Source organism: Pinus tabuliformis, chromosome 8 (genome assembly GCF_031772625.1).
Source record: "Pinus tabuliformis cultivar Carrire ecotype Pingquan chromosome 8, CPIR1, whole genome shotgun sequence".
NCBI lineage: Eukaryota > Viridiplantae > Streptophyta > Pinopsida > Pinales > Pinaceae > Pinus > Pinus tabuliformis.
This window is the reverse complement of record NC_142294.1, coordinates 1,612,564,117-1,612,581,091: the sequence shown is the minus strand read 5'-3', so window position 1 is coordinate 1,612,581,091 and position 16,975 is coordinate 1,612,564,117. Positions and strand designations below refer to the sequence as shown.

The 16,975-nt window shown below is 31.3% G+C and overlaps 1 protein-coding gene across 1 annotated transcript; it reads left to right on the top strand.

The window, feature by feature from the left end:
• Window positions 1–14,881: 14,881 nt before the first annotated feature.
• Window positions 14,882–15,566, top strand: LOC149242229 (uncharacterized). The gene is made up of 2 exons (XM_089367655.1): window positions 14,882–15,041; window positions 15,105–15,566. Exons 1-2 carry the CDS (start codon window positions 14,888–14,890, stop codon window positions 15,254–15,256), a joined length of 306 nt encoding a protein of 101 aa, XP_089223781.1. The 5' UTR covers window positions 14,882–14,887; the 3' UTR covers window positions 15,257–15,566.
• The last annotated feature ends 1,409 nt before the right edge of the window (window positions 15,567–16,975 follow it).

Below are 16,975 nucleotides of genomic sequence, written 5' to 3'. Positions count from 1 at the left end.
TTGAAAGCCTACATACTATGTCACTCGTTTTGATATTCATGCATTTGGTTTTGATAGTTGCTTGATTATAAGAATATAAAAGAAGACATAAACAAAGCTAATATGAATTCAAATATATCACAAGTAATTATCTAGATAAAGAAATGTTTCTACCTTTCTGATTTTCTAACAACATGTAAGGAAACCACCATTGCAAATATTTACGTGAGGAGAATTGCTAGGCCACATGGTCTGCCTAAGGCAATAATATCCAGCAGAGACCTCAGACTCAATTCAAATTTGTAGAAATGATTATTTAAAATATTTGGAATAAATTTAAATATTAGTACAACCTATCAACTAGATTTAGATAGAGAGACTGAAAGCATCAGTTAAGTGATTGAATATATCTTGAGCATGCATATTATGGACAAGCCTTCCAAGTGGGAATATTATTTACATTTGATTGAGATTGACTGTAATAATGTGAATCATGCATGTTTAAAGTGAGACCATTTGGGGCCTTATATGGATGAATGTAATACAAAACAATGAGTTGGTAATATGGGAGTGTCGTGATAGGAGTGATCAAAATCAATCTATTTAGTCTCATGTCCATAAAATTGATCAAATATTATGGAATCTTCAATCTTCAAAATCTAATTATTTCTTTACAAGCGAACTTGTTCCACAAGAATACGGGAGATTCTCATGCTAGGAGTGGATTGAATCAATTTATTTACCATTGTGTATGTATTAGCGACTAAGAACAACAACGATTGGTGATAAAATATGAATACTACATCACCATGCATGGAGCTGAGTTTCGAAATTAGGTACTCACAAGCCCTACAATCCTTGTGTCATTATAACATTGTTGTTTTCCTTGATTTGGAAATAAAAAAATACAAATAAAAAGAAAAATATATTTTTTATTTCATTGCCAGCTAAGTCCAGGAGATTAAAAATACTTTAAAATATTTGGGCTTTAATCCTCATTTTATAAATATCATTATACCAACCTCAACCTTAGTTACCTTAGTTAGGTGAAATGTCCCTTTTGTGATGAACAAAAATGATTAAGAGAGGAGGAAAAATGGCTTTCTATGGTAGTTAAATAGTAAACAATAATTCACAATAAGACACAATAAACCAAACAATGGCCATACATGATTGAATAAAAAACTCATGGAGAATCCTCTAGAGATATCATGCAGAATATTCTAGAGACATCATGGAGAATAGTTTAGAAATATATTTAGAACTCTAATTATGGATTACTTTTATGAGTATATTATTGATTTTGTATTTTAATAAGACCTAACATGATAGGGTTTTGTGCTGATAATGGCAGTAACCTTGGACGCCCCTTGGGATGTCTAAATCCTTACCATCCAACTAATAATTATTAATAATTAAAATAAAATTATGAAAGCCATATTCCAAAATAGACATAAATATTTTGTCGATATTTTGTAAATGTTAAATATTGTTAAATACCTACCATCAATCTAATAATTATTAATAATTAAATTTAAATTCTACAAACCCTATATCAAAATAGAGACACAATAATTGATTTAATTTTATAACTTGTGGAATACAATGTGCATATGTATAATTGATTTGATTTTTAATCATTTTTATTATAGAAGTTAAGATATGATACTCACAAAGATTTTGTTCTTTAAAATCTAATGTAAATGAAACAAGAGGAAACAATTAGATTTATATTGAGTATCATAAATATTGTAGAAGTATAAAGTAAAACAAAATGTAAAATACAAAATAAAAGAAATTCAAAGTTCTAACCCGTAAACAAATTGCTCCACAATACATTTGGTAGGTAAACAAGTTTTCAACACATTTGATATTTTATAAATGTATTGCCTTTGTAGTGGACTACATAGTTTATCTTTCCAAACACAGATTGTTATTTCTTTGCATAACTATTTAAACTATTTATCAATGCTTTAAGAAAAAAAGTTAAGTTTTATTTAAAGTTTACACAACTTGTTATATCTACAATGGATATTTGCTTAGATCCCCATTCTATATTTGATGACATGACTGCTTTTTGTCGCATAATAGACATTGTCCTTATTAGTGCAATCGATTTGACCATTGATCACTATTAGTTTAACACCCACCAATGCAATTTTTAAAGTTTGACTTTGAAAAATAAATATGTATTTTTATATTATTAAAAAAATATTTTCAAATATTTGATTGGACCATAACTTGAAGGTCTTATTGTACTGATTGGACCAATGCAAATTATAATGTTTTACGTAATTTTTATAGAGCATAATTTCTAACTTTAGTGGTAGGCACCATGCTTCATACAACACTTGTTTTAAAGGAATTGTTAATTTTACATTCAATACAGTTATGGATAATCAAAATTTAACCTCTTCCTCTTTGGTGTTCCCTTCCCCTATTTTTGAGGTATGCTAGTTATATTTGTGGAGGCAACTAATACTTCTTTCTCGCATAGGTTTTATCATTTCCTATTGGAATGTGGAACCAAAATGAAAGAATGGGCATGAATTCCATTCTATTAAAGATGATAGACATATAAATACAATATCTTGACCTTTGGATTCAACTTCCAAGGTTTTTTTGGATGTCTAGTAGTTGTGCATATTCCACACCATAACCGTAATAGATTGGGTGTCCAACATTCCCCCTCCCCACACTCTAAGGAAGACCACAAACCAATTGAGGTAGAAGAACATGAAGCCTTTACCGATGGTGGTTTAAGGAAAACCACCAACCCTGGGACTAAATCTTGAAGTAGTTCCTAGAACAATTCAAAATGTGGCTAGAAACTAAAGTTTTCTACTAGTGGAAGTGATCCTTGGTGTTGGTTTACAGTTACCATAAAATAATGTAGCTGAAACATAAGTATTTTTCCGATGTTGCTTTAAAGTAGGCCACCAACCAAGACATGGTCATGCGACACATCTTTGTCTCCGACTACAAATATGAATCTGGCTATCTTTCACTCTACCTCTAAGCTCTGGTTTAGGTTGTGGCTCAAGCTCTCTTGATAAATCTTCGAAGAAAGTAGCTGACCATCAATTCTTACCTGTGACATACAACAAGAGAAGATGACGAAATCTCAATTGCAAATCAATACTAAAAATTAAACTCTAAGATATAAAATTTTTATTTTTATTTTTAGAATTGATATAATTTTTATTGAATTTGTAATTTTTATTATTATTTAAAATATATTTTTAAATATATAAATAGTTGAACAACTCCTATCTCATTTTTGTTATATAAATTATATAACTCAAACTCATAATTTTAACAAATTTAACTAGAATTATAAATCAAATTTCTTAACATATAATTTTCCAAACCTAATAAATTTACAAATTTAAAATTACAATTTTGAATATTACACTGTGCTATTGTAAATCACCTTGGTACTCTCCCTATAATATAATATGGAATGAACGTTGTATTAATATAATATAATTCGGAATGAACGTTGTATTAATTAAATATGTACAAGAAATTATAAGTAAATATTTTATATATTAATTTAAAAAAATAAATAATTAAATATTTTAATTTTTAAATTTTCGCTAGTAAATAAAAAAGTTAATTAGATAGTTTTCTTTTCCTTTTTAATTAAATTTAAAAGAATAAAGATTTTTTTATTTATTGATTTATTTTTATATATGATAATTTTGAATCCTCATACTTAATCATTTATATAAATATTCTATAAATATTCTATGTTAATGGTGTGATAATTTTAACAGTAAACCGGGACTTATAATATAAGTATAATAATTTTTATAATAATTTAAGTACTATAATTTAAATATTATAATTTATATGTAATTTGGAAAAAAACATTATATGTAATACTTTTAACAAATTAGTGGTGTTTCTGTCAAGTTAAAGAGCAATGAGGGGTGTTCGGAAGATATTAAGTTTAATATTAGAGTTAAACAAGGTTGCCCCTTCTTCCCTACCCTATTTGACATTTACATAGACGAGCTAGAAGGTTGTTTAGAGGAAGCAGGATGTGCTGGGACGATCTTAGCTGGGATAGTCATCATCCTTCTTCTCTATGTTGATGATATTGTTCTTCTCGCAAGGTGCCCACGTGATCTTGATAAGCAACTTATTATTCAGAAGGATTTCTGCTCTACCATGGGTATGATTGTTAACATTGACAAAACAAAAGTTATGATTATCAAATCCCAGAAGGGCACTTATGCTAATTTTATGTATGACAATAGTAACTTGGAGGAAGTGTCTTCCTACAAGTACCTAGCAATTGATATTCATCACAAGCTCAACTGGAACTATAGCATTCAGAAAAGGATTAATGGGGGATGGAAAACTTATTTTGGTCTTGAAAATAATTGTAAAATGAAAAACCTCGTAATGTGGGATAGAAATAAGTTCATCTTTGAAACTTTAGTAACTCTGATTATCTTATATGGATGTGAGGTTTGGGGTTGTAGCATCTATAGAGAATCCTGGAGAAAGATTGAGCAAATCCAGAAGCATTTTATAATGTATAACCTCAAAATTAAAAGCAACACACCCTATCCTATTCTCCTTATAGAAGTGGGTCTTTCCCCTATTGAGAGCCTAGCTATGACTAGGCTTCTATTGTACAAGCACAAACTCAATAACATAGGAGACCATAGACTTCCTAAGCTAGCTTTAAATTCCAGCCAAAACCACCTAAGGCTCAAACGAGGTTGGTATAAAGACACCAAGGCCTGGTTAAACCATTGGGAGATCGATGAGAATGTTGCATTGCAAAACATTAATAACATTAAAAATATTGTTACTTCTAAGTTCAAAGAAAAAATGTGGTGTGAGAAAGATTTAGCAGCTAAAAGAAAATTAAGATATTATAAGGAGGTCATCAACCCCACCTTAGAAGACCAAAAGCATCTCTATGTTTTAACTAGCTCAAAGAAGAAAATTAATATAACCTAGATTAGAACGAACTCTCATGAGCTCCATAGTGAAACGGGTCGTTGGGCAGTTCCTAAAACACCATGGATGGAAAGGTTCTGCCATCTCTGTGAGAATATGAACATCGAAGATGAAAATCACTTCCTCTTAGAGTGCCCCGCATACAACCACATTAGATCTCAGTTTCAAAATCTTTTTTGCAATACTGACCTTCCTAGCCTTTTATGTTGTCAAAATTATAGTGAGCTCGGGAGGCTTCTCTCCAAGCTTTTTGAGTATAGGAATAAAATCTTAAATCAAACTAAATAATTCGTTTCTTTAGGTACCATAGACCAAAGTTTGGTCTTAGTGGAGGCTAACCATCATCAGTATCATGAATTTTAAGTGGTAAACCTATATTTGTAAATTTATAATATATTAATAATTTAAATAATATAATTTTTTATTTGGGAATGAAAAACCTTGAAATATTTCTAAAATGTAAGTATAAATGCAAAGTGATGAAGGAGATGGGTAGTTTATTTAATTATTATTTTTTAAAATTATAAAATTAAAATTAATCTCAAAATAATGTTTTTGTTTATTTTTAAAATTTAATTTAAAAGAAAAAAAGAATAGAATAAGATATAATTTTTTTTATAAGTTTATTTAATTTTTTGAAATTTTAGAATTAAGAAACAATTTAAGGTATATGTTTCAAGTTATTATTTAAAATTTTTAAATTTAAAATAAAGAGCTTGAAGATTTTTTTTTGTCAAGTTGTTTGTGATCCATTTGGTTTGACTTGTGGCTTGAGAAACCTTGCCCCAGAGACATCTAATTAATCAAAGTTACCTAGTATAGACTACATCAACCCTAAGCTGACTCAATTTTTTAAATGTCTCCTCCCCTAGCAAAAGCACAAACACCCCCTTATATTTTATTCTGGGTTCCCTTGCTAAAAAAGTCCATCCTCAACCTACTATATTAATAAAACTTAACAAACATTTAACAAATAATAATAATAATAATAATTTTGTAATTCTATTTATTTTTTTTTGTTAAATATTAAAATTAAAAATTAAAAATATATATTTTAATTAAAAATATAATTCAAATTAAATTATTTTTCTCATTTATATTAATATATATTATAATTAAAAAAATTATATTAAATTATAATTATATATATATATATATATATTCCATTAACAATATTAGTATATACAACCTCCTTTATCATTTCAACATTCATATTCACTCATATAGAAAATATGCTTAAAACTCCATAACTATTTTGAAGGCTTATGTTAAACTTCTTTTTAAAAAATGCACATTATCTATATCTTAAATTTTACTCAAAAGATTATAACAACTTTACTCGTTACTAAGTCAAAGAATTATAAAGATTATAACAACTTTACTCATTACTAAATCAAAGAATTTTAGCTCCAATAATTTGCTGAACAATTCGTTGCCCTAACAATTTTCCTCAAAATTTTATTTTAACCTTAAATTGATGATCCTAGTTTTCATTTGTGCAAAGGTGCACTCGCTGCGAATTTCACGTATTCTTACGCATATAAAATGAGTTAATTTAATTTACATTTTCATGATTGGATCTTCACTTAATTTGGTTTTATTTTTATATCATACAAATACCGTAATCTCAAAAGGGACATTTCACCGAACTAAGGGCGTGGTTGGCATAATAATAATAATTATTATTATATGAAGATCAAAGACGAAGGTTACATTCCAAGTTTAGGGGAGATAATTTCAAAATATTTTTTATTTATAAAAAACCTTATCAAGATAATTTCAAAATATTTTTTTATTTATAAAAAAACCTTATCAAGATGATATCTAGACTCAGGTCCTTTCAACGTAATAATTATAAAATGCATATTTTATAACAAATAATTATAATATAATTTAACCTATAAATAAAATAGTTTTCTCGGTCACTAAAACATACACCACAGTAAAGAGATTGATTCAGTCCACTCTGAGAGAGTCTCACTACTCTCATGGGCTGAGTTCGATCGTAAAGAAGTAGCCAGCTTTTCCGGATATCTCTGTGAGTGGAAGTGGGGTGGAGTGGTGTGTGATATCATATTTGTATTTGTATTAATTAAAAGAGTAATTGAACAAAAAAATTTCTATTGGTTTTTAATTTTAATTTTTTTTTTTTTTTATTGTATTGTATTTCAGATTTGTAATTTTGAAGATTTAGGTTTTGTTTTTCACAGGTGGAAAAACTTATCATAATTTAGTTGTCAAATCAGTAGTGAGGGCAACCATTTCTAGCCGCTAACTGCAAATGCACGCTTCTTTATTCAAGGAAAACCACATCATCTAGAATAACCCATTGGTGGTCTGTAAGAGAACAGGTTTTCACTTCTGCAACATACTTCTGGGTCTTGGGCAGTTAAACTATTTCTTTAAGTCCAAACAAATGCAGTTTTAGTACATACTCTAGGCTTAAAAACCCAAGGTTATAAAAAAAATCAGTTTAATTTTTTAAATGTTTTGATATTTTATCTTTTAAAAAAATTTGGCAATTTTTTTTGGGTAACACTGCGGTTTTTTTAATTCAAAATATAGATTTAACAATATCAATTTTTTACTAGAAAAGATACCAATAAAAACATCAAAAAATTTAAAATTAAATAATTATTTCTTTTGGTAAAATTATTGTTTTTTAAGTTCAAAATATAGATTTAACAATGTCACGTTTTTAGTAAAATTAAACAAGGAAACCTGCCAAACAAAAAACCGAAAGACCAAAAGACAAAATATTAAATAATTAAAATTTTGGTAAAATTATTGTTTTTTAGTTCAAAATATTGATTTAACGATGTCAAATTTTTAGTAAAATTAAGGAGAAAATATACAAAGGAAAGAAAAAAAAAAAAATCACAACATATTTTAACCGCTTTGCATTATCCGTATTTTACGGCATTTTTGCATCTGAGTTACCCCATCATTGGCAGGATTAGTTTATTAAGCTGTGGCTTCTCCTGCATCAGAGTGAACACAGTTAAAGTCGCAGCATCTCCGTGAATCTATTTATAGCACAGAGTCATTTAATATCACCATAATCTTAAATCCCTGAATTCCAAACAAAGCGCCTTCATTATCTATGGTTATTCGGACACGCTTTCGAATGAACAAATGTTGTTCATGTCACTTATGTTTACCACAACAAAGCGTACAAACTCAAATCATGATTTAGCTTATGTACCCTACAGTTTAAGAACATAATAAGGTTTAAAGAGACCATTTATTCAGTTGCCATCTAATTCCAAGGGTTTTAAAGTTTGACCTATTTCAACATCACAACATGATCAATAAAAATGAAACCTAAACTATTTGCATTGATGTAGTTATTCAAATTAAAATAAATTATAAAGTACATATCAATATAGAAGAATAGAGATCGATATCTACTAATAGTAAGATAATAATGTAGAGATAGTTAACATAATAACATTTTTTTATATCTCTAAGGAAGCTATTTAGACTTAAGATCTTAGCCTAAATATAGAAATTAGAGCCAAGGAAGTTAATGAGGGGTACTATGCATTGTCAAGATGGAGTGGTGGATGCATTTGGTAACATGTTTAGGTGGTGGAACGACGATTATGTTGTGTGAAGTTTGTTTTATGATCATTCGATGCTCTGGAAATAAAGGCATATATGGAGATGGCATTCAAGCTTGTTTTGAGTATGGTTCTCTTGGAATTAGTAGGAAATTGTTACAATTATGAAAAGAAATGGCAATAGAAGTTCAAGATGAGAAGAATTAATTTAAATTGCATTTTTGTTTGGTGGAAGTTGTGACATTGAAGGCCACTTATAAGTAACTTAGTATGCATAAGGATATGTTTACTCATTCTTTTTACTACTTTTTTTGGTTTTGTATTTGGAATGTTCATCATATCTATTATTGGTGGTTTCCATGCTTTAGGTGACCAAATAGAAGGGCCTCCTCTAGTAGTGATGTTCCTGTTATCAGACATAATTCGACTCTGTGGATTATCTATGGACTTTCATAATTCGAGTATGTGGATTATCTATGGAATTTCATGGTTTCAACACTATTGGTTCATGGTTTGGATGTGGAGAAATTCAATGCTTTGGTCTCAAGGTAACTTTATTTTTCATTGGTTTCATCATGAATTTCTCAATTTTAGTTGAAAATTTCAAGTTTTACTTAGCCATTTGGATTTCGTTCTAGACTAATGGTTATGTTAGTAATTTTAAGTCATTTTCTCTTAGTTGTATCCTTTCCCACCCCCTTTTCGAATCCTCTACAATAATGCCTCCACTTCTAATTTCCCTTATCTAGAAATCTCCATAAGCTTCTCCATCCCGAAATTTCAACCCTTGCACCCTTGGTCACTCAATTTCTCACTAGGGTCAAATATTCAACACCCTCCATTTTCCTAGGAGCTCACTATACACTCTTTGAGTCTACCCCGACTCTCCTCCCCTTTCCTCAATGGCTATATGTTGATCATCTTCGGGTCAGAGAGGTGGTAGAAGGGGAAAAATTGGCTCCTTTATGGGCCAAGTCATCCTTCCACCTTCCTTCTCGCAAAATCAAGCTCAAGCAGCAACAAGATAAGCCATGGATTGCTTTGTAGACATTATTCTTGAGGTGGTGAGGCACACCATAGTAAAAGTGGAGGAAGAGGTCCAATAGGAACATAAGTTTAATCTTGACTAGCATGTTGAAAGAGAGACAAGGAAACAAATCCCTGAAATCAACACCTCAACCAGTTCTCGACAAACCTCTTACATGTAGGTGGTCAATTTATATTGGTACATTCAAAATCTTATTGGAAGAGCTTTCATTTAATAATCTTACACTTAGCAGGAGATCATGTTCTACATGGCATAAATGATGGAAAAAATTGAAAGGCTTGACAAGAAAGTCACTATCTTGGCCAAAAATCAAGCAAACATTACCTTTACCTCCACTAATGAAGATAACTACTCTCTTCCACCAATCCAAATGAGATCTCCCACAACACGTAATGATTAAGTGAGCTAGTTTACTATATTATATTTTCTACAATGACATTGTTTTGACTATGATGCTTAATCACTAGAAATTTATTTTGATTAGTTATCCTTCCAATAGGTGATAGAACTATTGTCTTAGTGATAGTTAATGTGAAAATTTTGAATCTTTGCTATTGGATTGGATTTCCAAGTGGTGGACCGGTAGTAAAGGAAAAACAATCATGTATCCCCTTTTTTGCAAGTTAATATAAATTTCCATACCTTACAAGAAAAAATAAATCTTTTCTATAAAAATCTATTCTCTACCAATTGGTTTTCTGAAGCTCACATGATCCTCCATTCAATTTTCAGTGTATTGTTTATCACAAGTCTCCTTTGCTTCCTTGCATCATGCAACTTGGCAGCTCTGATACCACTGAGTCAAATATTTGGGTGGGCGAAGATCTAGGATTCTTGAACCTTGAGAGAGAGGACATTAAAAATACAATATTGCCTTAAATGACTCTTACAAAAAAAATGAACAAAAAATACACATAGTGAACAACATATGAAAAGAACTTAATTCTTTATTAAATGAAGAAATCCCTTTCACTACATTGTGGTGGAAAAATCCATCCTTTTATAAGGTCAGATCTATTATTTATAGTATTTTCAGTGCATTCTTGATTTACAATAACATGGGTGGATACTTTTGGTGGATACCATGGGTGGATGCCACTTTCCATTTAGATCATTGAACTATGTTGCAGAATGTGATGGTCCATTGCCTCCTGCAAGATCACCTATTGGTCACTCTTGGCATAATCGTGTTACCAAGGTGTTGCATTGGATTAGGGTGCAAGTCAATGTAGGTATTGTAGTCTAGGTTTCAATAATGTTGTCAGCCATATAATAGCGGGATACCTCTATATTTATTGAGGGAATTCAGAATGGAATTTAGGATAAATTTTTACATCAACTACTTTGACGTAGGAAATTTTCAGGGTTTAGATAATGGATCTACACGAGATAAAAATAATGATAGGCACAACATAACACTAGCTACTTAGTCACTTAGAGGAAGGTGTAAACCCCCTGTCCAATATCCTCTAGTAGTGACACTTATTCCTCTGCTTCAAATTCTACCCAATTTTGACAAGAAATTGATAAGTGCCTACATGTGAGGATATTTCCAACAAATCCATCTCCATTTGGATGTAACCATGTAGACCACACTAGTACTTCAGAACTAAGTGCCATTCGATGTCTCTGATACCTAGCTTTAAGAATAATGTATGGAAAATATTGGTGTACTCTGACACTGCTCGGTCTCCCTCTTGTTAGAGGGTTGTTTGTCTCGTATATTGGCCATTATAGTTCCCTACAAGGGATAATTCTTCCCTAAGGCCATAAACAAAATCTTCCCAAGTGGATCCTGCCTTGAATATCATAGAATCATTTTCCTATTAACCTTCCCACCAATCTTTGAGACAAGGAAGCTATTTTGAAGTGCAAAGGTGATCTTTTCATTGTTGGATTTTTTCTTGACATAGTAATATGCCTTTAATAGATTTAACCATTCCTCTAAAGAATATGTATCTATTTGACCTTAAAACACAAGAATAAGAAAGTTAACTTGTACCTTGAACAGTGTCACACCTCCAAAATTGCTACTAGTTGAAGGTTCCTTGGTCGTTGTTCAAAATATTGAAAGGATATGGGAAAAATTGTCAATCATGTCATTCTTCTATTGCAAGAGTGCTTCCTTGAGCAACAACTTGAAAGGACCTCCCACCCCATCATCTCTCTTTTTTTCTGCCATGGGTAATCGCTTGGGTTCGTGAGAGAAATTGTTCCCAAGTGAAACTAGCTGCAACTCTCTATACCTTGACTTCATTAGAGTCATGCATTAAGAAATAAGAAGGAATAGATTGCTTGGATACCACTTATGTGGGTTGTACAAGGAATAATATGAAAGGAAAGAAAGGAAATGCAGCACATAGAGAAAAATACGAGAAAAATGATATAATGAAAAATCAAATTCTATTAAGGAATGGAATAGAAGAACACTATAGAACACACACTCGCTAGAATGGTGGTAGTTATCTTTTAACAAAGAGAGATGTCAACTGTGTACATTCACAAAAGTTAGTATAAGAGGCCAAAAGAATAACCTTTTCACAAAAAGAAAGATCCTAGAGGTCCAAAACCCTAACCCTAGAAGATTAAATATCAAAACATTTGTAGGATTCAATGTGGTTAGTTGATGAAATATCCAAACATTTGTAGGATGCCATGTGGTTAGTTGGTACATCAACTTCCTTAGGGTGCAACTTTTGCATAAAAGATCTATTTTGGACACACAATAAATTGTTGGAAAGAAATATCCAAGGACTACATTGCTTAGAGCCTCAAAATGACCCTGAAAGTTTTGAACCGAAAAATTATAAAAAAATTACCAAAGAAATTGAGAATTGTTGAAACTGTGAAAGACGTACCACATATCCACCTAAATAAAATTATACCATAAAAACATTTGAGAAATATAAATATATATACAAATTGTATCATCATTCACCAGATAAAATATGACTAAAACAATATATAGAGTTCTACAACATTAATCACCTAAAACATTATTATCTTGATATAAAAATATTTCAATCACAATATAATATAAAATTTTATAAAGTTAATCACACAAAAGATTACTATCTTACATAAATATACTTCTATCGCATTATAACAAAGTACTCTCTCAATTACTTCAATTTATTTTATAAATATTCCATCCTTCAACTTTACACTCATACAAAATCATAAACTTAACTTTATTTACTTGATTTTGTTTTATTTGAAAACATATTTAGAAACCAGTTATACACATGCTTTTAAAATGTTATTTTAAACTGTTTTCTTTAAACAAATTAATAAAACGACAAATTAAATTATCTGCTAATGCCCTTACAAATTTGTTAAATTTTTTATTTAAATTTATAATTTTAATGATAAAAATTTGCTTCATTTAATCATTTTAAAATGTGAAAAAGCAAACCAAACTTTATTTTAATTAAAAAATATGTAAATAAGTGGAGAGGAAGTTTCTAATATACAATATATTGTGAAATGGTTGTTGGATTCTATTTTTAGTTAACAAAATATATACTTAGGAAAATAGAAAATATGTTATAGTGATTTTATAGTGAATTTTGTTGGGCAAAATTAGTGATATTGTAGTTTAAATATCATTGAATATATAGCTTGAGTGGGCCTAATAGTTAAGAGCATGTGCCTCCTCTGAAGAGGTCAAAGGTTCAAAACCAGAGGGGTAGAGTATGTATGCCTTCATAAACTTAGCAAACTTAGCAGGAGTATGTATGACTTCATAAACTTAGCAGGCTTACTAGTCAAATCATTGCAGAGTTCTCATACACCAATTTGGTGTCTCATGCCTTCATAAACTTAGCAAACTTAGTAGAACAAAGGGGTCTCATACACCAATTTGGTGTCTCATGGCTTCATAAACTTAGCAGACTTAGTAGTCAAATCATTACAAGGGTCTCAAACACTAGTTCGATGTCTCATGCCTTCATAAACATAGCAGACTTAGTAATCAAATCATTAGTAAGTACCTTATCCCACAAACAAAGGGGTCTCATACACCAATTTGGTGTCTCATGCCTTCATAAACTTAGCAGACTTAGTAGTGAAATCATTGCAGGGGCCTCATACACCAATTTGGTGTCTCATCCCTTCATAAACTTAGCAGACTTCGTAGAACAAAGGGTTCTCATACACCAATTTGGTGTCTCATGCCTTTATAAACTTAGTAGACTTAGTAGTCAAATCATTGCATGGGTCTCATACACCAATTTTGTGTCTCGTGACTTCATAAACTTAGCGGACTTAGAAAATAGAAAATATGTTATAGTGATTTCACAGTGAATTTTGTTGGGTAAAATTAACGATATTGCAGTTTAAATATCATTGAAATATAGCTTGAGTGGGCTTAATGGTTAAGAACATGTGCCTCCTCCAAAGAGGTCAAAGGTTCAAAACGAGAGGGGTAGAGTATGTATGCCTTCATAAACTTAGCAGACTTAGTAGTCAAATCATTGCAGAGGCCTCATACACCAATTTGGTGTCTCATGCCTTCATAAACTTAGCAAACTTAGTAGAACAAAGGGGTCTCATACACCAATCTGGTGTCTCATGGCTTCATAAACTTAGCAGACTTAGTAGTCAAATCATTGCAGGGGTTTCAAACACCAATTTGGTGTCTCATGCCTTCATAAACATAGTAGACTTAGTAGTCAAATCATTAGTAGGTACCTTGTCCCACAAACAAAGGGGTAGTCAAATCATTACAAGGGCCTCATACACCAATTTGGTGTCTCATGCCTTCATAAACTTAACAGACATAGGAGAACAAAGGGGTCTCATACACCAATTTGGTGTCTCATTCCTTCATAAACTTAACAAACTTAGTAGTCAAATCATTGCAGGGGTCTCATACACCAATTTGGTGTCTAACTTGCCCCTCACCTTAAGATTAGATAATAATAATAAATATTTTTATTTTACCAATTAATAATATTATATTAAAGATATTATTAATATTGGATAAATATTTTTTTTTTAATAAAAAAAATCATATCTAATTATTGACTTATTAATTCATGCTTATCTAATTGATTATGATACAGACTCTCCGTGTGCAACTTGGCTAAACTGTTTGTCTCACATTGTTTGTCTCTCACTGGTGTGATAGCGACGTGATCAATGATCAATTCCTCGTATCACATCGAACCCTAATCCAGTTTAAATAAAATAACTGAACTTGACTGGTTCATAACCCGGAAATTTCATGCTCGTTCCTAGCGACTAAAAAACTGTAAATAGTATAAGTATTAGAATTATTAGGCGAGCAGCAGCAGCAGATTGAGCAAAGATAATAATGGGGCGGACTACTGTAATGGCTTGCCTTCTCTGCTTATCGTTACTTCTTCTCTCATTACTGGGTTTGCCCGTGACAACAGAAGCTCGAACGCGTGTGGCCTTTTCTTCTTTGTCTGATATTGATGGTCATCATTATTTTCCAACACCGACAGGTTTGATGATATTCACTTCCAACGAGAAATCATATTTCTTTGATAAGAGTTGTTTGGTTGCAGGAGAGGGATCAGGGGGTGGTTGGAAGACAGCAATAAGAGCCGCGAGGCGTTCACGACATGTCCCGAGGCGTTCACGACATGTCCCGACACCTCCGACAGGAGGCACTAATAAACCCTATGTGGTTTTTCCGCCTCCACCGATAGAACCATAGGTCAACAGTCTTCAAATATTATCGGAGGGTTTTGGTTAAGGATTCTTAACTTGCAGCGTACTCTCGCGTGGGCCATACCTTTGCTGGATTTCGATATGGTTTATGTATAAGGTTAAGAACTTTGTATAACAAAAATTCTACATCTATGTGTTGGTAGAAGTAGCAAGTATTCGGTATGTGTTGGTAGAAATAGTAAGTATTAGGTATGCATGTAATTTCCGAAGAGTTGAGTTTGTGTAAGTTAAGAAAACCAAGTCAGGTTTAATGTTAGAAATAAAGTTTGGTGTAAACTTGTATGTATGAATTACTTCACATAGAAAAAATCAAATTTAATTATAGATTGCATGATTAAATTTGGATATATATTAAGTTTGGTGTTTATATATCATAGTTGCTTCATCGTAATATGAAGCAAAAAGAAAGACGAGCAGTGACTTGGGGTATATGTAAAAACATTTAATGAATAAAAAATCTTTATTGAAGTAAAAGGTTGTGTATTTATCCTTGTGTTTCTATGTGTTCTGGCTTTCCGGATCGACGTTTTTCTCTCCACGTGTATAACGGTTTTCAAGTTCATATTAACAGATCAATATCCCATTCAAAACCTATATTGCATCTAAATTGCGTCATTGCATAGGACTCATCTAGGTTAAATCACATTATTACCATTCTTGAATTTTCTTTAACCTGAATTATATTTTTTATCAATTAATAATTGCTCGTATAAAATAAAATAAATGGATGTTATTTTATAGAATGTATATAAATATTATAATTATATTTTATAAAAATATTAATGGGTTATTTTACTCAATTATATATTTAATAGAATGTCATTATTAGTAAGGGTTGTGATTTTAATTGGGTAGGGAGGAGAAAACATTCTCTAAACTAATTAAGGTTTCATGGTTATTATTAGGTTTAAATTTGGCCACAAAATCAATTCTAGTAACCAACTCAAATAAAAAATTATTCTTTTCTCTTATTCTACACAATTTAAGGAAGTGTATCTATCTTTGCATCATAGTTCTTGAGGTTGTCTCACTTTTCTTCTAATAGGACCCCTTAGAATTGTGTCTCTAGGAGCCCCAACTACTATTGTGGAGTCTCCAAGCACACCAAACCTTAAACTAAAGGAATTCTATCCTAGAAAATTCTCCTTCTAGGGCTCTATCCTTCCCCAAGGAAATTCAAAGATAATTGTTTCAAATATTCAGATGAATTCACCATGAACACCCATGGGATTTTTTTTCCAAGATTCCAATGGCTTACTAACTTACAACCCGCCTCCTATAAACTTAATGTGGAAGATTGTAGTGCATTAAGTAGTAAGGCATAGAAAGTGCAAGGCCGCGATGTAGGATTCAGATGGATTCACCTTGAACACCCATGGGATTTTTTTTCCAAGATTCCAGTGCCTTACTAACTTACAACGTACCTCCTATAAACTTAATGTCGAAGATTGTGCTGCATTAAGCAATAAGGCATAGAAAATGCAAGGTCAGGATGTTGGTGTGGCCCAGGAGATTGGGACATTTGCATCATGGCACCTTAAAAATTACGCAAAAAATTACTAGTAACCTCGCTGTAGAATCACTTGAGCAACTGATGTCTGCAAGGGTTATACCTTAGAGAAGTATGTAAAATCCACATTCCATGATCGAGACAACAAAGCAAATGTAGTCTTGGAGAGAATCCAATTTGATGTTTGTGGACCCT

Bases quoted from the DNA above. Each gene is read 5' to 3' on its own strand.
- LOC149242229 (XM_089367655.1), top strand. From the start codon at position 14,888: ATGGGGCGGACTACTGTAATGGCTTGCCTTCTCTGCTTATCGTTACTT. The intron at 15,042-15,104 runs GTTTGATGATAT...GTTTGGTTGCAG, and splicing joins TTATTTTCCAACACCGACAG to GAGAGGGATCAGGGGGTGGT.